Source organism: Suncus etruscus, chromosome 17 (genome assembly GCF_024139225.1).
Source record: "Suncus etruscus isolate mSunEtr1 chromosome 17, mSunEtr1.pri.cur, whole genome shotgun sequence".
NCBI lineage: Eukaryota > Metazoa > Chordata > Mammalia > Eulipotyphla > Soricidae > Suncus > Suncus etruscus.
Genome location: NC_064864.1, coordinates 67,186,648 through 67,206,423, shown reverse-complemented (window position 1 = coordinate 67,206,423; position 19,776 = coordinate 67,186,648). Strand labels below are relative to the sequence as shown.

Here is a 19,776-nt window from a genome sequence, read left to right as displayed (position 1 = left end):
AATGAGGAGTTAAAAGATTTGGTTTATTTTTTCCTTTTTGGGGTGGGGAGCACATCCTGGCTTGGGGGTGAAGACAGGGACACAGGGGTCACTCTGGAAGACTCTGGGCCTTCCATACCAAGCCTGCATCCCAGGCCCCTGAGCTATCCCTTTCCATTAGTTTCTTTTCATTAACTCCCACATATATGGTTAAATAACGATATTATTGTCAACGCAAGTTTTGCTTTTTCTAAGAGACGGAGCGTCCAACTCTGGTTCTACCTGTCTCCTGCTGTGTGACACAGAAATTCCTTCACCTCTCTGACCCACAGATGCTGGACTGTTTTCTGGCAGGGTGGTGAGCCAGTTACTAAGACCCTAGCAGGGAGAGGTGCCTCTGGAAAGGTTCCTTTTCCCTCTTAGCAGTTTTTTGTTTGTTTGTTTGTTTTTTTTTGGGGGGGGGTTTCCACTTGGCAGTGCTCAGGACTCCGTGCTTAGGGCTTACTTTTGGCTTGGTTGGTGCTCAGGGCTTCTGACCCTGTGCTCAGAGTTTACTTTTGGCAAGGCTCAGGGGATCCTCTGAGGTGCAGGGGATCGAAGCTGGGTCGGCGTCAAGCAAGGCTAACTCCTTTCCCGCTGACCTTACCGCCCGAGCCCCTTGGGGGGGGGGGACGTTTCGAAGGAGGAAGGAGCAAGGCCCCGCGACCACTGCCCATCTGTTGCCCTTGCTCCAGCGGTTCGCAGCAAGTGGCGGAGACGCTCAGCCGAGCTCCGCGGACACGCCGCTTCCCCCGGCTCGCTGGAGAGCGGGGCGGCCCGACAGCCGTTCGTGCGGGTCCTGATTTTGAAACTCAAGCCCGGCCGGAGCCATCGGTCAGGGTCCCCTGGCGGGGGTCAGCGCGGGCGCAGGCCCGGGCCCTCCCCAGACCCCCGCAGCCCCGCCGCTCCGCTCCGCCCCGCCGCTCTCCGGGGTCCCGGGTCCGGGGCGGCCCGCGGCGCGGTGCTGATTGGCGGAGCGGGCGCCGCCGTCCAGGAAACGGCTCGGGTTTCAGCGGGGGGCGTGCCCGGCCCGGAGCGGGCGGCGGCGGCCCTAGCGCCCGGAGAGCTGCGCGGGCGGCCGGCGGGTGCGGAGCGGAGCGGAGCGGAGCGCGCGGGCGGGCGGGCGGGCGGGCAGACAGCGAGCGCGGCCGCCACAAAGCTCGGGCGCCGCGGGGTCTGCGGGCGGCGACTCTTCTGCAATCTGGCGGAGCCCGGACACCCCGAGGCCGCCGCTCCCCGGCGCGCTCCGAGCTTTCCCCCGTGGCCCGCACAGTTCGGGGAGCTTTCTGCCTCCGGTTCCTTTCTTTCTCCGGCCCCCCAAATCCGTGCGCAGCCCGCGGGCGACATGCCCGTGCGCCCCCGCAGCTCCGGGTGCGCGTGAAGTCCCAGCCGCCCGGGTGCACCCCCGCAGTCACTTCTTTTTTCTTCTTCTTCTCCTCCTTATTATTGTTTTGGGGTTTTGCATTTTTTTTCCCTTTCCTTTTTGGAGTTTTCCTTCCAGCGAGGCAGGCGCCTGCTTCCATCCAGATCCGCGCGCGGGGCGCGAGGCGCGGGGACCGAACTCAGCCCCCAAGGATTGTGACCATTCAAGGTAATCGCATGCCGGCGTCTCTGCGTGGAGCTTTGCCAGCCAGGGAAGTGGGAGTCGGGGCGGTCGGTGGGTGCCCGGGGCTCCTCGGACCCCGGGGGGAGTGAGTGCTGGGAGGGAGGGGACGGAGAGTGGACGCTGCTTCCCGTCCTCCCACTTGAACTCGCGTGACGATGGGGAGATAGGTGGGTGCGCGCTGGTCTTTGGGGAAGTTACTTTTTTTTAAAAAATTATTATTATTTTAATGAAATATGTAGTTGGGGAAGTTTTTGCTGCCCTCGCCCCCTTTCCAGGTGTTAACATCTGCTCCTGCCGCTGACACCCTCCCACCCCCGCTCCCTGTCAAGTCTCGGGCCAGTTGTGGACCGCGCGCTAGGCGCGATGCCCTGACCCCGGAGCGGGTGGCGAGTGGCGGGGACTGCGCGGCGGGATGGGGGCCACGGCACCCATAAGTCGGGGCCGTGTGTGTCCACGAGGAGCCACGTTCCGGGGCTCGGGGAGTGTCTGCCCGGTCCCTCCGCGGCTCGGGCCGGGGAGCCCTTCCTTTGGGAGGGAGCCGCTGGGTGCGGCTGCCGCCTTCTCCGGAGAGGAGCGTTCCGGGGGTGGCTCTGGCTGGCTGGGCGGCGGAACCGTATGGCCCGCGCGATTGTGGACGCTTGGGTCCCGAGTCTGGCTGCCCGCGGGCGCCCCTCGCTCACGGTCGGCGTCGGAGCGAGCGCAGCGCGCCCGGGGCTAGGCTAGGGGGCGAGCTGGACCGACTTTTGCGCCTGGTCCGCCTGCTCCGCCGGCTGCAGCCCGGTGATGTCGAAAGCGCCGGCGAGTTGTAACTCGCGCGCTCATTCTTCTGGCGACCGTCGGGCGCGGGGAAATCGGCTCCGGGGGATCCTCCCAACCAGTCCTCCCACCCTCGCGGCCCCGCGGGCCACACCCGGCCGGGAGCTCTCGGCTTCGCTCAGAGCCCATTCCCGCAGCCCAGCCTTTCCCCCCGTGGGTTTGCCGTGCACCGGCTCAAATCGGTGCAATTTCGCCTCGCAGGCAAACCTGCAAACCTGCCTTCACTCGGGGGCGGGCTGGGTGTGAAGCGTTATCAACATTTAAAACCTCATTGTGGGGCCCCTTTTCTCCTCCGTGTGCCCCAATCCCAAATCCCTGTAAACCCCCCCCCCCCCCCAAATCCCGGCGTCGGCTCATTTTCATCTGAAAAGCCTGTTTAGTTTGAATAGAAAAGCCATCAGGCTGGCTTTCCCTCTCACTGGAATGTCAATTAAAATGCAGATCTCCCCCCCCCCCCAGCTCTTTAGTGCCCAAGAAGGGCATAAAACATGGAGATTTCAGGCCAACAAATGAAAGAAGTGCTCCGCTGAAAGCTAGGTGGTGATGCCTAGAAGCTCTGTGCCCCAACTTAATCAGGCAGTGATGAGGCGGTGGTCCCAGCTAGTCGAGCTTAAATTGTTTTTTTAAAAAAAATGATTTTATGTTGAGGGAGGAAAAGGACCCCTCAACATAAAATCACCTCCCAAGTCTTTCAGATTTTGACTTGTTGATGCCTCTCTGCACCATCCCAATCTTGGGGATGAGGGACCCCATTGTTGGGGCACAACGGGGCACCTTGCTTGGCACTGCTTGGCCCCTGGCAGAGGCTGGGCGCTGAGGGGTTGAGTTTGGGGGAGCTCCTAGGGGCAGAGGGAGCACAGAGGGTCTGTGCGAGTTCAGTATGGGCTGGGCTTTCGAACAGTATGTGATTTTCCCGAATGTTCTGGTAAACGGAGGAGCCAACGAGGAGCTGACCTGGGCTCTGCCTTGCAGCTGAGCTCTGTCTCGCTCTGCCCGGACCTTCCATCACCTCCGAGTCTGGTGATGTCTCGGCGCCCGGCTGAGGAGAGAGTTGCCTTTCAAGGGGAAAAATAAACACACCGGGGTTTGCGCTCGGGCTCCGACTCCAGGAAGGATTATGGTATTGAAGGCAGGAAGCCGCAGCCTGCTGGGCCTGTGTTCCCAACACCGAGCCTGGGACTTCATTAACCTGCCTAGGAGGTCCTGCCCGTCGTCCGTGCACACAGGCGGCAGGTCCGCTGCCGGAGCTTCTGCCTTCTGAACACGGCAGCGACTAGGTCTGGAAGTGGCCAACTTGGCCGTTCCTGGCACGGGTGGATGGATGGGAATGAATGGCTGGGGAGCTGGCTGAGGTCACTGTTTCCCTGTCCATCTTTCTGGACCAAGGAGGATCCCCTGAGATGCTCAGCCAGGTGAGGAAGGGAGAGCCCAGAGCGAATTACCTTGCCAGGCCCTCAGATTGCACATAAGTTGAGGATGTTAGGTGATAACTGTGCATTCTAGAAATGCTTAGTGCGTCTGAGGGTTGTCTGTGCACCTTCCTTCCTGCTACATGTGCAGGAATTGGAGCAGAATTCTCTTGTGAGGCGTTTATCTTTGGAGGTTAAAAGTTAGGCGAGAAATTCTTCAAGCAACGTGAAAACAGGGCACACACGAGCACACACACACACACACACACACACATACACACACTCACTCACTCACTCACTCAGGCAAGCACGTACACACTCATAGGCCTTTGCGGGTTCCCATTTTTGGGAACAGAACAGCATTTTCCCGCACCCATTGTATTCCTTAGTCAAGGCTCAAAGGAAGGACATTCGCTCCGTGGCTTTGGCAGGGGGTGAGGGCCTGGGCAGTGTTGAAATCCTGCGTCATCACCCGGAGTATCAGGCTAGTTAGTTAAGGCAGCACTTGGAGCCCGTGTCTTACCTCACCGGGCCCACTGCAGACTCATAAAATGTGGCTCAGGAGTCTGTCTGCTTCCCACATTGTGACATTCTCGATGCCCCGCACCTCGGCTCTTAGTAACTGGGGCGACCGAGCAAATCCAAAGTTGCTTGGCCTATTTTCAGCTGGGAAAATTCTCACTGCCTTTGCGAGCCCGAGGGTCACTTGCAAGGGACTCGGAGGCGAGCGCCCCCTGGTACAATTTCTGCTCGGACCCTGTAGCCAATAGGCCGGCGTCTTGGAAGTTCCCCACCCAATCAGGGCCACTGTTGGGCCACATCCCCTCCTTATGCAAATCAGCATCTCTCTTAAGCAGCGGGGCTCGCCCGAGTGCGGCTTGTTCTGAACCTGCTTCGGGTGGGTTCACCACATCTGGGCTGCGGGCTCTAGGTTCCAGCCCTACCCCCGCGTCTCCCACCTCCGCCCCCCTTTGGACCAGCTGCTTTTGAATGCATGGAAGTTCTGTCCAGTCCTTGTAAGTGGCTGCTTGGCGCAAGACTGAAATCCGTGCCTGCATTTGACAATGAACCTTGATAAGTGCCCTGGTGGGAGCTTTTTGGAGCCTTCCTGGGACTCGGCCTTTGGCTCAGCTCGCGGCTTGCTGCTTCCCCAGAGCTCCTGGAGGGCGGAGTTTCCCCCCACGGCTGCATCTGTAAGCAGACGCCTCCCGGGGTAGCTGATTGAAGTCTCAGCGGTCTGGTCCAAAGAGAGGCGACAAGGAGGAGGAGGAAGAGAAGAAGGAGGAGGAGGAGGAGGCCCCCTTGGCCACTCCAAGCCCTGCTTTCCCCCTTGCCCTTGAAAGTAAGGTCATGCTGCCTCTGCCTTGTGAGGCCGGCCCAGGTGACAGCAGCTAGGAACTAGGAAAGTGCATTTGGCCGGACTCAGTGGCAGCCGGTCTCCGGGTCCTCGAACTGCTCTTTGATCTGTTGCTCAAAAGTCTGCTTTTTGCCAAGACCAGCGCGCGCATCTGGTGGCCCGTTCCTTTGGACACACCTGACTCCCACTTACTTCCCCGCCGATGGCAGGCCTGTGCAGATAATCCGAGAGCTGTTGGTGCCTGCGTGCTGCCAAGCCACCGTGCGCCCCTCGGGCTGGCAGGCAGGGCCTTTTTCTTTGGGGAAGACCCCACTGATGCGCTGACTCTCTTTCCTCCAGAGGCTGCGGCAGCAGCGGCAGCGGCGGCGGAGGGAGGGCGGGTGCCCCTCGCCTCGTGAGCCAGGCTGAAGCATTGGTGCGGTGGGTCCATGCTGTAGAGCCAGAGAGCAGATGGGATTCCCGCCCACATGGAGATATGGACCAGGACGGGGGATCGGCACCAGGACCGTGGTCGGCTGGGGGCGTGTGTTCTGCCTGGTGGTGGTCACCATGGCAACTCTGTCCCTGGCCCGGCCCTCCTTCAATTTAGTGGACGGCACCACCTCGGAGCCCGAAGGTAAGTGACTTTCTGCACGACCTTCTTCGCGGGGTGGGGGCACCAAGTTGTTTGGGGACGGCCTTGGGGAAGTGGAGGCGAGACCCAGGCCGCATGGAGGGATCATTTGTGCCTGGATTTCTTCAGCGTCTGAGAGCAAGTGGGGTGCGTTTTTGGTGGGAGGGTGGAAGTGGGTCAGCTCTGACCACCAGGACCTGGAGAGAAGGGGGCTAGTGGTTCTTACTGCGGCCCAGTTTGTGGTTCTGGTTATGTGTCTGTGCTGGGTGTGAGGCAGTGGTGGGGGGCTCTGGGAGAGCCGAGAAGAGCTGCTCAGAGGGATTGCTGTCCTCACCGCCTTCTTCATGCAGGGGAGGGAAAATCTTGCTCAGGAGAGTCCACAATCACTTTTTAGCCCCCCTCTACCTCCCCTTCCATTTGTGGACCTGCGGCGGAACGCACCCACATCTGAAATGCTGACATTTTGTTTTCATTGTGTAAAGGAGGGAAAGCAGCGTCTGAAGTTCAGTGCCGGAGCCTTTTATTTTAAAAACAGAAAAAAAAAAATCTTAGCCCTTGTCATTCATAATTCTTTCGAGCTACGTCACCAGGCAGCAGATACTATTTTAGGTAAAAATGGAAAGTGCGCAGCGTCTCTCACAGCTCTGAGAACTTCCAGATCCTGCGGGGCAGGTCTGGGGTGGGGGTTTGGGTTTGAGCAGGCGCCAGGGGCCGGCCCGCACCCTTGCCCAGGGCCTGCAGAGCTGGTGCGGTGTTCAGCAGTGTCTGTCATCGTGGAGAAAATCGGGTAGTAACCTGAGAGCCAACCTGCAGAGGCTGCCTCTCTCAGCACCACCCAATGAGTCTGGGTACGGCTGCCCACCTGTGCCTGCTGGCTTTTGGGGGGGGCCTCTGAGCTGCAGTGACCTGGGATCAGCTGTGCTGTGATGCCACGAGGCGTCACCGGGCCCAGGGGTGCTGGACACTGAGCAAAAAAGGTCATCTCGGCAGTGTCTACATTAACCATAATCTTGCACAAAGTGGTGCTCCTGTGGAGATCCTGGACACCCCCATGAATGAGTGTAAGAAAGCAAATCGCTCTGGGTACCTGAAACCACCAGGTATTGGGGTAATATGATTGAACCCCTACCCTTGCTGAGAAAGGGGTGGCGGCTCTGACTGGATGGATGGACTTGACCTCCAACCCCTCCAAGGACGGGGTTGGAGTTGGGGTAGCTGATACTGTGGCAAGGGTGTGTGGGTTGCCTCCTTGGCCCAGGACTGAAGATGATAGAGGATGCTGGAGAGACATTGGTAAGAAGCTCTGAGGTGGGGGAAGGCTGCCCAGTTGGTTCTGAGTCAGGCTGTACTTTTGTTTTTGCAAATTGAAAATGGAGTTTGTCCAATTGCTGCTTTTTCCTTGCTTGGGTGGCTCAAGCCAAGGATTGAGAGAGCCCAAAGGCTGCCAGGGTGGGAGAAAACTGTCATTTATCATTTGGACACCCATTGAAATGCAGCATTGTTGGGAGTTATCACCATGGAAAGTGTAAAATGGGCCTGGTAGACACTTGGAGCCTTTTGTGTTGTCGAGGGAGTTTCAGGCTCTGTCCACAGGTGGGACAGGGGTGAGGTGGGAACGGAGATGGTCATGTAACTGGCCTGGAATCAGGGTGCTGGATCAGGTGCCCCTGAATTCCTTGTAATTGCAGGTAAAGTTTTGCAAGTATCCTGCTATGGCATTTTAATTTTTTGCTGGGCACATGGGGTTCACATCCAAGTTTTGAGGTATTAGAAAGAATTGAGTTGTTTCTTGCTTTTGTTTTTGGGCCATACCCAGCTGTACTCAGAGGTCACTCCTGGCTCTGTGATCTGAAATTATTCTGTGATCGACAGGCTCAGAGGACCCATGTGGGATGCCAGGGATCTAACCTGGGTCAACCAAGTGCAAGGCAAATGCCTTCCCCACTATGCTCTGGCCCTAGAAATGAGTTTGGAGGAAGATGAGAACTTGCAGAGAGGAGACTGTGAAAAGTCCCTCCACCCCACAGGACCTTAGGGCTTCCCTGTGTCCTCAGGGTGGGGTGGGGTGTGTGTGTGTGTGTGTGTGTGTGTGTGTGTGTGTGATGGAACTTGTCTTTATTGAAAGTACAGGGATAAAATGATGTTCATACTCTGGATGAGCAGGTTCGAATCCCTTGGTTCAATGACCTTCTTTCTGGCAGGTCATCCAAGTGCACTGGAATCATGGTTCTTCCACCTTGGGAACACAGCTCTTATCCCTTTTGTGGGCTGGTCCATTGATGGCCTGTCAGCTCTCTCAATCCAGGAAGTAGCGGGTTTTCAGAGACCATGATAAAGATGCTCGCTGGCCCAAGGAGACCCCTCTCTGGTCTTTTCACGGTTATGTTTGTTTTTTCTGGGATCTCTACTTTCCTTATCTGTGGGCCCAGCCCTGGTGTGTGATCCTGCCTTTGGGGGCTTCCATATTGGAATTCAGCTATGGTGCCTGCAGTGGTTTCCTAGTGCCTTCTTAGAGAGGGGAAAGGAGATTTGCACACTGAGAGGTCACCAGCCTTGGGCAGCTCTATTGTTGCCAAATTGGAGCTGTGTGTCTGTCCTTGCTAGGTTGAACAAGAACTTGGATGGCCTCTAGGTTAGGCTCCGCCATGACTTGCTGGTACACATGGTATTAGCAGCCATATGGGTTTGCTTGTGGGGAGGCTCAGTTTCCATCTTGCCTCTGGGCCGGACCAAAAACGCAGGGGACTGACCTTCCACTCTGGGAAGGAACTTGCACCCTCACTCTGAAACTCTTTCCCCAGGGGTTTGGCTTTGGGCAGTTTCCCCTACTGCCTTGTCCTAGCCCATCCTGCCACTGTGGCCTCCAAGCTACTTCTCAGTTGTGCCAGTGGGTTGGGTCACCTCCACTCACTGATGAGGAAAACGCCCTTTGGAAGATGTCAGAATCTGCTTAGCTAGGGTGACAGGTGACTATTTTCAATTGGTCATGCTCCCCTGCAGGGCCCAGCTGAAGGGTGTGAACTTTTCAGCAGGGCCCATGAAAGAGTCTTGTTATTCCTCAATGCTAATGGCTGCCCTGTGTATTACTGGTCATGATGAATATTTATGAATCAAATACTAATTTATTAGTATTTATTAAATTAGTATTCATATTTTACCAAATTGTTTATTTTCATTAAATTTTGTTGATTAGTATTTTATTAGATTAGTATTTAATGTCCTTTAATGATGTAAAGGACAGTGGGGAGGGGTCACCCAGGAGGACACATGTTCTCCCTTTCAAGTTCCTCCCTGACTTTGTCACCTTCTCTGCTTAACAAAGTCACTGTTGACATTAGTGCCATCCTTGTTTATACCAGCCCAGTAGGAGCTCAAATAAAAAGGCCTTTCCAATGCCAAACACTTTAATTACTTTCCCATCCTCCACAAAGTGTGATTCTGAAAAAGCTGCAACCTGGGCACATGTCATTTGCTTAGCTTTTATTTTTTTAAAATTTTAACTGATTCTTGGGGACTCCTGAGAGAAGATGAGGTTGTGTGAAAAGCACCCCAAGTCTCCTGGCAAAGAGTTTGAGATGGGGCTTGATTTACCTGGGGCCTTGGAACCTCTGCCTCAGTTCCATTTCCCCTCGATGGTTGAGGCCCTTTGTTGGAAGTATCATAAATGCCATAATATCAGCCATACGCATTTAATTGCAAGTTAAAAGCAAAGAAAAAGAAGAAGAAAAGAATATATCCACATACCATGAGCAAATGATTTAAAATAATCTTCTGTTTTGTATTATCTGCATCTTTGTTCCCAATATGAGTGTTAATATTTAAGAGTTGACTGTAACTTGATAGTTAGCTTAGGAACAGGGACTTAGTCTTGGACAATTAAGCCAAACGCAGGCTTATGCAGTTAAATACACAATGAAGTACACATTCTTTATGAGTATATAAAGCATTTCACAATTCATAGACAAAGAGCTGTGTTTCATAGTCCTTTTTTTTTTCCCAAACAAAAATCTGGCAAGCCAAAAGAATTGCTATTTGTGTACTTTCTATACCGGTTCCCTGTGTGTGTGTGTGTGTGTGTATGTGTGTGTGTGTGTGTGTGTGTGTGTGTGTGAGACAGAGAGAGAGAGAGAGAGAGAGAGAGAGAGAGAGAGAGAGAGAGAGAGAGAGAGAGAGAGAGAGAGAGAGAGAGAGAGAGAGAGAGAGACCAGTTAAAACAGTGAGCATTAACTAGGCCCATAGTTTCCCACTTGGACATAACTGAAACTTGTTTCTTTCCAACCAGAGGAAGGTGAGAATTGAAATAAGCAGAGCAATCCAGAAGGAGATGTTTCCAATATCAGATTTAATGAATAATTACATGGTTATGAAATAACTAAGGGAGTGTTTAAACAGGAAGGGTTTTGTTTAATGTTCACATACTCAATAAAACGGATTCAGTAGCCCTTGAGCTTGGGGTCTGTTGTCTGGCTGCTGACTCAGCCTGGGTACTTGTCTTGCTTCGAGTTTGTTTGGGAGCTGACTGACCCTGGGTCTTTGCTAAAAGGCTGCCTGACCATTTTCCCGAGTCTGGCTTAGGTTTCTGCATGTCTGCTTCTATGGAATTTTCTTTCTTTTTAAAGAAAAGGAGGGAACTTGTTTTGGGACTGACTTGAGGAACCTCAGCTGGTTCAGTTCACTGTGGGTTTAATCAACTGTTGTGGTGGACAGATCAGAAATCAGTTGTTAGGGGCCGGAGAGATAGCATGGAGGTAAGCGTTTGCCTTGCATGCAGAAGGAAGATGGTGCAAATCCCGGCAACCCATATGGTCCCCCGAGCCTGCCAGGAGTGATTTCTGAGCATAGAGCCAGGAGTAGCCCCTGAGCGATGCCGGGTGTGACCCAAAAATCAAAAAAAAAAAAAAAAAAAAAAAGAAATCAGTTGGAAGTTGATGGTTGTACAAGTGATTTGGATCCAGTAGGTTTTATGATTATTATTATTATTATTATTATTATTATTATTATTATTATTTTCCCTTGTAGGATAATGTTAACCTTAGATTTTGCTTAAAAAACATAAAAATATCCTCTTTTTTTTGATTTAGGGCTGGTGTTGCTTTTCCAATTTTCCTAGCTTTGAAATCCTGGGTGTTACTCAGGTTCCCACACCCCTTGATGTCCTTCTCCCTGAGTTCTGGCTTTCCTGTGGTGAGGTCTGGCCTTCCCTGAAGGATGGGTTTTGAGTACTTTGGCTTCAGGCAGTGAGCCCAGAGAGTTCCATTGCCTTTGATCTGGTGGGGCTCTTGAACTTGATTGTTAGAGCTCATGCATGGGCTCTTTGGGGAAAATGTTTATCTTTCTGGGAAGTCCAAGAGAAGACACTATGGGGCCACTTCCTCTTGCTTGCCCTAGCAGCCTTCTTGTTTTAGGATTAGGGAACCAGAGGAGGTGGGTGAGAAGCCTGAGGCAGAATTCTTTGATGCTGGCTGGCTGGAAGAGCCTTGGGCTTCTGTGTTGGTCCTGCATATCTTGGACTTATCCCTTCCACTTCTCCAGGATCCCTTCTGGGATTTTCCTGAGAGAAAATCCAAGATGGCAGCCACCCCCACTAGACTTGTGAAAACAGACTCTCTGGCCCCCGCTCATAGAACTTGGCATTTATTTCCCACTTATCTCCCCAAACTGAAGGATATTGATTCTGGAAGCAGAGCCTGGTCTTTTTTAAAGACTTGTCTTAAAGATCTTAAAGACCTTAAAAACCTTTTCTCATGGGCAGGTTTTAGGTTATTTAGGTGGAGTGAGAGAGGGAGAGAGAGAGACCAGAACAGATACCCGAACTTTCAGTATGACAGATAGTGGAAAAGCTATCTATTAAAAAAGGCTAAAGCTGTTGGTAGTGGTTGTCCTTAAGCCTACTTTGGGATCTAACACCATTTTGGCTTCTTTCTGGAATTTCAGTATTCTGACTTCACATTTGAGCCAGGTAGTGTCTTTTTTTTTTTTTTTTTTGTCTTGCCCAACTCAAGAATGGAAGAGTCCAAGTTATTGCTGAAAAGGCAGGCGTGTGTGTGTGTGTGTGTGTGTGTGTGTGTGTGTGTGTGTGTGTGTGTGTGTGTAGTACTTTAGGTTGTGGTGAATATATTTTATGAGGAAATGAAAATAGCTTCTATGGAAAATGTGGGTTATACTCAGGATTGAGGACAAAGCTTGTATTGATCTATATGATGGATGGAGCCCTTTCTGAAAGAAAGAACTCAGTTCTGAGCTCTGACTTGGACCCGCTATAAATTGTCACGGCTATTTGCGAACACTGGGATGCCTGTGTTACTAGGATGGGTGGCCTCTTTTGACACCAAATTTACTGTTAAGTTTTTTCATATATACCTGACTCTAATGTTCCAAGAAAGTCAGACATTGGACAGTTTATCTTTGAGTATGGATGGAATTGGGGAGGATGTCCTATAAAATGAATCTTGGTCACGTGTGAGTTTTGGGTTTAAACCTGAAAAATCCTAAACTTTGAAGATTCATATCGCAGTGATTTTGCCTCAGAGGAGCGTGCTGCCTCTCCTCCACACCTAACTATGTCTCCGTTCTCTGCTGGGTGAACAATGAAATAGATGTATCCTCAGGGACACTTGTGTTTCAAATTGAAAAATTTACTAAAAAAAAAAAAAAGACCAGGGCAGAGATATAGCACAGCGACGTTTGCCTTGCAAGCAGCCGATCCAGGACCTAAGGTGGTTGGTTCGAATCCCAGCATCCCATATGGTCCCCCGTGCCTGCCAGGAGCTATTTCTGAGCAGATAGCCTGGAGTAACCCCTGAGCACTGCTGGTGTGGCCCCCAAACCAAAAGACAAAACAAAAACAAACAAACAAATGAAAAAGACCAAGATCATCCTCTTTAATGAACCTGAATTCTATGTCTTTTTTTTTTTTTTTCCTTGCGGGTTTGGAATGGAAGGAGTTTTGGCCCATACCCAACTGTGTTCAGGGCTTTCACTGCTGGGGGTGACTTGTGGGAAGGGCACAACCATATACTAGGGATGAACCAGGGCCAGTCATGTGCCTTTACCCTTGTACTATCTCTCTAGCGCAGGGGTCTCAAACTCAATTTACCTGGGGGCCGCAGGGGGCAAAGTCGGGGTGAAGCAGGGCCGCATCAGGGATTTCACTTACCGAATATTTGCAATAAAAAATCGCATTAGTAAGAAAAAAAATTGCAAAAAATTGAATTAAACATTTGCATACCCCGAATGGAACTGCTCGGGGTATGCGAATGTTTAATGCTATTCTTTTTCTTACTAATGTGATTTTTATTGCGATTATTCGGTAAGCAAATAATCGTGAATACTGCGATATTTGAAGGCCAGCCACGGGCCACAGAACGTTGTATGGAGGGCCGCAAACAGCCCTCGGGCCTCGAGTTTGAGACCCCCTGCTCTAGTCCTTACTATCTCTCCTCCCCATGAATCCAATCATTTGTTTTATGTTTGGGTCACACCCTACTAATGCTGGTTAGTGCTTTGGGGTCATTTCTTAGTGCTGGAGTCAGGGGAGGGAACCACAGGGTACCAGGGTTTAACCTGGTCTCTGGCCTACAAAACAGGTTGCTCAAGCCATTGAGTCATCTTCCGGCCCCCAAATTCAGTCATTTTGAATGATGCTTGAATGGTGCTTTTGGAGACACAAACTTCTAGCAGGCAGTTGGTCTTGTAGAACTCAGCAAATTAGGCTTGAATCTCTTGAATTTCTCTCTTCACTGGTCCTGTGACCTTGGAGAAGTTAGATAACCTGGGTGAGACTCCCTTTCTTTATCTAGACTGGGTCTGATAAAGCCTCTGGACCAGGGGTTCTGGGGATTAACTGGAAGCTCAGGGCTCTCTGCTCTATTGTTGCTGTTGGTAAACGCTCATTTCCTCTCTGCCCCACCCCACTTCCTGCCAAAGTCAGGACTTGGAACCAATATTTCAGGGACATTTACCCTATAATATGCAATGAGAAATCTGGGAGGCATTGATATCAATTAAAACAGAAAGGAGAACCCAGGCTGAAGATTTGTCTCTAACTCCTCATTATCTGGAGCCTTTGCAAATTCTTTTTTTTTTTTTTTTTTTGTGGTTTTTGGGTCACACCCGGCAGTGCTCAGGGGTTATTCCTGGCTCCACGCTCAGAAATTGCTCCTGGCTGGCACGGGGGACCATATGGGACGCTGGGATTCGAACCGATGACCTCCTGCATGAAAGGCAAACGCCTTACCTCCATGCTATCTCTCCAGCCCCGCAAATTCTTAACTTGAAAAAGATCCAGGTACTTGCAGCCCCAACAATTGAATCTGTTGCAGCTAAACGCTAAGCTGAGGGGGATCCTGCCTTCAGGAGATGTGGAACATACTGACAAGGAAGGAGTTTGCTATGAGGCTTCCACTGGGGACTGTGAGGGCCAATAAAACAGCACAGTGAGTAGGACATTTACCTTGCACACAGCTGGGTTCTTTTAGACACCATATATATATATATATATATATATATAAATGGGACCCTAAACCCACCAGGAGTGATCCCTGGGTACAGAGTGAGGAGTAAGTAAGCACTGGGTACTGGTTGGTGTGGTCCTGAAAGTCCAAAAGCCAAACTGATGTGCAGGGGGAGGGAGGGCAGGTGATGGCATTGTTGGGGGGTTCAAGGGAGGGGCTGTGCTGTGCAGGCTGATGAGGCAGCTCCTAGCATGTTCATCTATGGTTGTTAGCTGCAGTGATTTTGCCTGTAGCCTGCAGGGTGCCCCTGCACACATAGACTGTTGGCCTCTATGGCCCATGGAAGGGGGCTCTTGGAAGTTGGAGGGAATCCTGGCCTGGTGGCTGAGGGGCTCTGTGGTTATTGGCATGTTCTGCCCCCATGGGATTGTTCACTTTGTGTAGAAGGGCCTCCATGTATCCAGCACCTTATTATGTATCTGAATATAGATGTTTCTTATCTTTTGCTCCTCTGATTTGGACACACCTGGTGGTGCTTGGGGCTCCTCCTGCTCAGCTTCTAGGGGATTGGTTGTTCAGGGAACCCTTGGCCTCCTTCTTGTAAAGCCTGAAACCAGTTCTATGAGCATCTAGGCAGCCCCTTCTGTCTCTGATCCCCATGATCCAGCCCGTTTCTCAGGAGGTGCTCGGAGATCATGAGATGGTTCCCAAAGTTAGGAGCCATGTCACCCTGGGCAGCAGGCAGATTTATTGGCACACCTGAGCTGTTTTCTCATGCTGCTGGTCTCCTGAGAAATGGTCTTTTTGCAGAACGCCATTGTGGCCCTTGTAGGCACCCCTGACCTCTGTCATTGGCCCACTTCCCTTGTCCTTGAGCCTCACCATTTCCCCTCCAGATGTTCCAAGGAGCTCCTTTTGCTGTTAAAAACTTCCCAGAAGGCACCTTGTGAGCCTTCTAGAATGACCTCGGGAAGGTACTTTTATCACCTTCTCCTGCTGCACCTGCCCGAGACCCAGGGACACTGCCCAGTAGTGACCTGCTCAGTCAGGTGACCCATGTCCAGCCCTGCCATTTGCTCCCTGACCTCTGCTCGCTCACCACACATGCTCCTGGCCCCTTGCTCCAGGACTCCCACTCAGGAGTCCCGCTTTTGTCCCCAGCATTGGGGAACTGGGTAGCTGACTCATGGGTCTGCGGCTATGGAAATGGCCAGGGTCAAGGCCTGCCCACCTGCCAGGTCCTTCTCCTGACTGAGACAAGGGAAGAAAGGACAAGCATCCCAAGAATGAGCAGGCTAAGGGAGCGCTCTACCTACGTATCTCTTGGGGGCCAAAGGCACCATTTATGAAATCAAGTTCAGTTGGCTGGTTCAAGTGCCCTCTGAGTCTCTGGGTGGAAAGTGCAGCTGCCCTTTGCATTGGTCTCGAGCAGTGCCAATGCACAGCAGCCTAGGGTCAGTGGTACTAGGACGTCCAGTGTGGGAGAGGCTGGAGTGTCTGGCTGGAAGGAGGCATCTTCTCTCCTTTAGTATTTGCCTTTTGGGTCACATCCCCAGTGGTGTTCGGGGGCTCCTCTTGGTTCAGTGGTCAGGGCTCACACACCCCCAAATCCTTAGAAAACCTTTAGACTATAGAGGGTGCCGGGGATCAAACTTGGGCCTCCTTCAGCCTGTCAAGTTCTCTTAAATGGGGTGATAGGGGCGCAGCCCTGGCAGGCAGAGACATCTGGTTGGTCCAGCAGGTCTAGAGCCCATTTCCAGTGGTTGCTGTTCTGATTTAACCCCCTTCCCTCAATCAGTGCTAGGGATGCTTCCCACTTGCCAAATTTCCCAAGGCAGGCAGAAGAGTCTCAAGTCTTGTTTGAGAGAAGCGTTTGGCACAGTGTCTCAGAAATGGGGGACCAGTTCCAATGCAGGGTGAAGGTCCTGGCAAGGGCAATCAGTGCTGGTCTCCAAGGGATCAGGGGACCCTCTCTCTAAGGAGGGCAGTGTGCTAGGGTGTCAGAACCAGGGCAGGGGGTGTGAGACAAGCTGGGGTCATTGGTGGGACAGGCTGGGTGAGATGCGGGGGCGGGGTGAGGTCTTCCAGCTGGTTTCTTCTGCAATCTGGTCCTGGGGGCGGTTCCCTATTCATCAGCAACCCCCTTTCCCAGTGCCCCCTGTCCTGTGGTCCCTCCCCCCACTCTCAGCTGTGTTCAACGCTGCTCTAAAGGTTCTTTTAAACAGTCAGGGGATGTCAGGGGGATGTTAGGGGGATCGGGGACATGAGTCAGACGGTGAGCAGAGACCACCCGGCCCTTGATACCCTCACCTGGAACCTCGAAATACTTCTTTTCAAGGCACACAGACTTGGCTTTAAAAGAGTGTCCACTGGAGGGTTGGAGTGGTAGCACAGTGGGGAGGGTGTTTGCCTTGCACATGGCGCCCCAGGCTTGATCCCCGGCATTCCAAAGGTCTCATCCACCCCTCCAGCCTGCCAGGAGTAATTTCTGAGTGCAGAGCTAGGAGTAGTAACCCCTGACCACTGCTGGGTGTGGTCCCCAAACCAAAACAAAAAGCCAAAAAACACCCAATCCAACAAACAAAAAAAAAAGGAGGGTCCACTGGGGTGTGCTTAGGAAGAGGTTGTTTCCCTGAGTGAGCATGGCCCATGCGTGGCCTCCACATGTTGAAGGCTGAGGCTGTTGCATGAGTTTGTGAGTTTGTGAGTTCTAGGACTGGGGGCTGGAACCATAGCATAGCGGGGTTGATATTTGCCTTGCACATGACCAACCTGAATTTGATCCTCGGCATCCCATAGGGTTCTCCGAGCCTACCAGGAGTGATTTCTGAGTGCAGAGTCAAGAGAAATCCCAAGTGCCGCCAGGTGTGTCCCCCCCTCCATACTCCCCCCTCCCCCGCCAAAAAATCTCCAGGGCAGTTACTTCTCTGCAGAATGGGCCTGAGGGCTTCGAGAAGGGGAGCCCTTAGTTCCCCTCTGTTGCCTCTTGTCATTTGGAATTTCCTGAATCCCAGAGTTTTTCCCTGCAAGTGGCATCATTTCTCTGCAAATTATCTGGAGAAAAAAAAAGTCATCTTTTCTCGTTTTCAGATCTTTCTGAGTCTTGGGGATAAAGCCAGCTTCGCACATGACCCTCCTACCCCACACCCCGCCTTGCCACCTCTCCTGACAGCTAACCCCTCTCTGCTTGCCAAAAAACCCCCCTAGGCTAGAGATCTGCAGCCTGAACAGGCCAGGCCTGAACTTGCCCTGCCCGGCTGCCACATCAAACTCATTCAAATGAGCAGGCCCATCTGTTCCTGCAGCAGCTGCCTGCCCCTTCACTTGCAAATGGTTGGGATGCAGCTTGGAGGGGTCTTGGGGGTCACAGTTGCAAGCTCAGCCAATTCAGAGCTGGGGTGCTGGAGAGAGAAAGACCCAGCCCTTTAAGTAAACTTGCTGAACAATAACCCCTAAGGTCCAGAGTTGAAAAAGCAGCGGGCTGGCTGCCTCCTCCTTCCTGGTCCCTCTTTTCTTCTGGGGCGGGGGCACTTTTATGCATGATAAAGGGGGAGCCAGGACCAAGGTCTGGGGAGGAGGTGAGTGGCCACTGATTTAACTTTTCAGCTTAACTTCAAGATGGGAGTGACCATAGCTGTGGTATTGGGGACGCTCAAGGAGGACTCCACATGGGATGGTGACTACTAGTCCCTGAACTCTTGTCCCTGGAATGTAGTTGATCCCTGGATTGGGGAAACACTTTCTGAAGGGCATTCTGGTGACCCCCTTTTAGAGCCCCAATCCTCAAACTGATGGGGGTACTCCTGGACTCTTGCTGTAGGTATGTGGGATTTTCCTACCATGCTGTGAGGTTGTGGTGGGTTATTCTCAGGCCCTGCCAGGATCCTCCTCCCAAGAAATTTCCTTGAGGTTCCTGAGACTCACCATACATGCTGGATATGAGAAGATGGTGCTTTAAGGCAGTCCCCCTTTCCTTGTTGACAGGGTCCAACAGGGTCTGTAAGATCCTGAGGCCTTTAGAGCCCTGGATGAACTTTCTAGAAATTCATGAAGGTTGGAGTGATAGCACAGCAGTAAGGTGTGGACAGACCCAGGTTTGATTCCCAGCATCCCATATGGTGCCCCGAGCCTGCCAGGGCCAATTTCTTGGAGCAGAACCAGGAGTAACCCCTGAGCTCTGTCACCAGGTGTGGCCCAGAAACCAAAATACAAAATTAATTAATAAATTAAAAAAAAAAGAAATTCATGATGGTTAATGTCAGTCGAGACCACGTTACTAATGTTTCCATTGGCTTGTAAAGTTTGCTGGGAAGTCAGGGCAGTGCGTAGAGATTCCCATATTAGACAAACTGAAGATGGTTCCCGTGGGCCTGCTGGTTGTAGCCTAACAGGTGTGGGAAGAGTGACAGTAACCAGGCTGAGTTTTCTTGTCACCTGCTTCAGAGATGATTGGAATTCACTGAGGCAGGGATGTGGGGTTGGTGTGAAGAGAAGAGAATTCGGAGGCCTTGGGCACTTGGTGATGGCTTGTGGCCAATGAACAGGATCCAGGTGAGGTGGAAGGTCACTTGCTTGTCCAGGTATCTCAGTGGCCACGCAGGTAATGTGTCCCCGAGGCAGGCAGAAATCTGAGCCTGCAAGCAGGGACTTGGCTGAGCTACAGAGATGAGGAGATGAGAATGCAGCCAGGACCAGGGATGGAATTTAGAGCTCGTGCCCTGGAGCAGGGGTGTAGGGAAAGACAGGGTTTCTCAGAGGAGCTCTTTGACTCATTGCTCTTAGGAAGGGGAGCACACACACAGGTGCATACATGCACAGGTACACAGGCTGTACCTGTGTGTGTAGGTCATGTGCAGACACCAGCAAATGTCACATGCTCACACACACACATACATGATGAGTGCCTTGCCTGGTGCCATGGGTCCCTTCTTGTTCCTCCTGTGTGTTTTCTCTGTCCAGATCTGAGTTTCTATCTCCAATACAAGGTGACAGTTCTGGGGGGATACACTAGGAGTCCTAGGAATACTAGGCCTGAGGCTGGAAGGGTGGGTCCCCCGTAGTCTGAGTCCCTTCTGAGTCCCAGCCTGCACTCTTGCTTAGACGCAGCCCCTTTCACCTGCCCCATGTCACTCATGTTCCTTTCTTTAAAAAAAAAATTTAGGGCCAGAGAGATAGCATGGAGGTAGGGCATTCACCTTGCATGCATGCATGATGGTGGTTCGAATCCTGGCATTCCATATGGTCCCCTGAGCCTGCCAGGAGCAGCGATTTCTGAGCGTAGAGCCAGGAGTAACCCCTGAAGCTGCCGAATTTGAACCAAAAAACAAACAAGCAAAATTAATTTAGGGGCCGGAGCAATAGCACAGTGGTGAGGGCATTTGCCTTGCACACAGCTGACCCGCATTCAATCCCTGGCATCCTATATGGACCCATGAGCCTGCTAGGAGTAATTTCTGAGCACAGAGTCAGGGGTAACCCCTAAGTGCTGTTGGGTGTCCACCCCC

At 52.2% G+C, this 19,776-nt stretch overlaps 1 protein-coding gene across 8 annotated transcripts in view; it reads left to right on the top strand.

The window, feature by feature from the left end:
- Positions 1-5,560: 5,560 nt before the first annotated feature.
- Positions 5,561-19,776, top strand: part of FGFR2 (fibroblast growth factor receptor 2) — a 95,704-nt gene continuing 81,488 nt past the window's right edge. For 3 of the 8 annotated variants that reach the window (XM_049764436.1, XM_049764432.1, XM_049764430.1), the window contains exon 1: positions 5,561-5,822. In XM_049764436.1, the coding sequence (XP_049620393.1) occupies positions 5,657-5,822 (166 nt within the window). In that variant the 5' untranslated portion in view covers positions 5,561-5,656. The remainder of the gene's footprint in view (positions 5,823-19,776) is intronic. The other 5 variants (XM_049764435.1, XM_049764434.1, XM_049764433.1 and 2 more) reach the window with 2 other exon arrangements.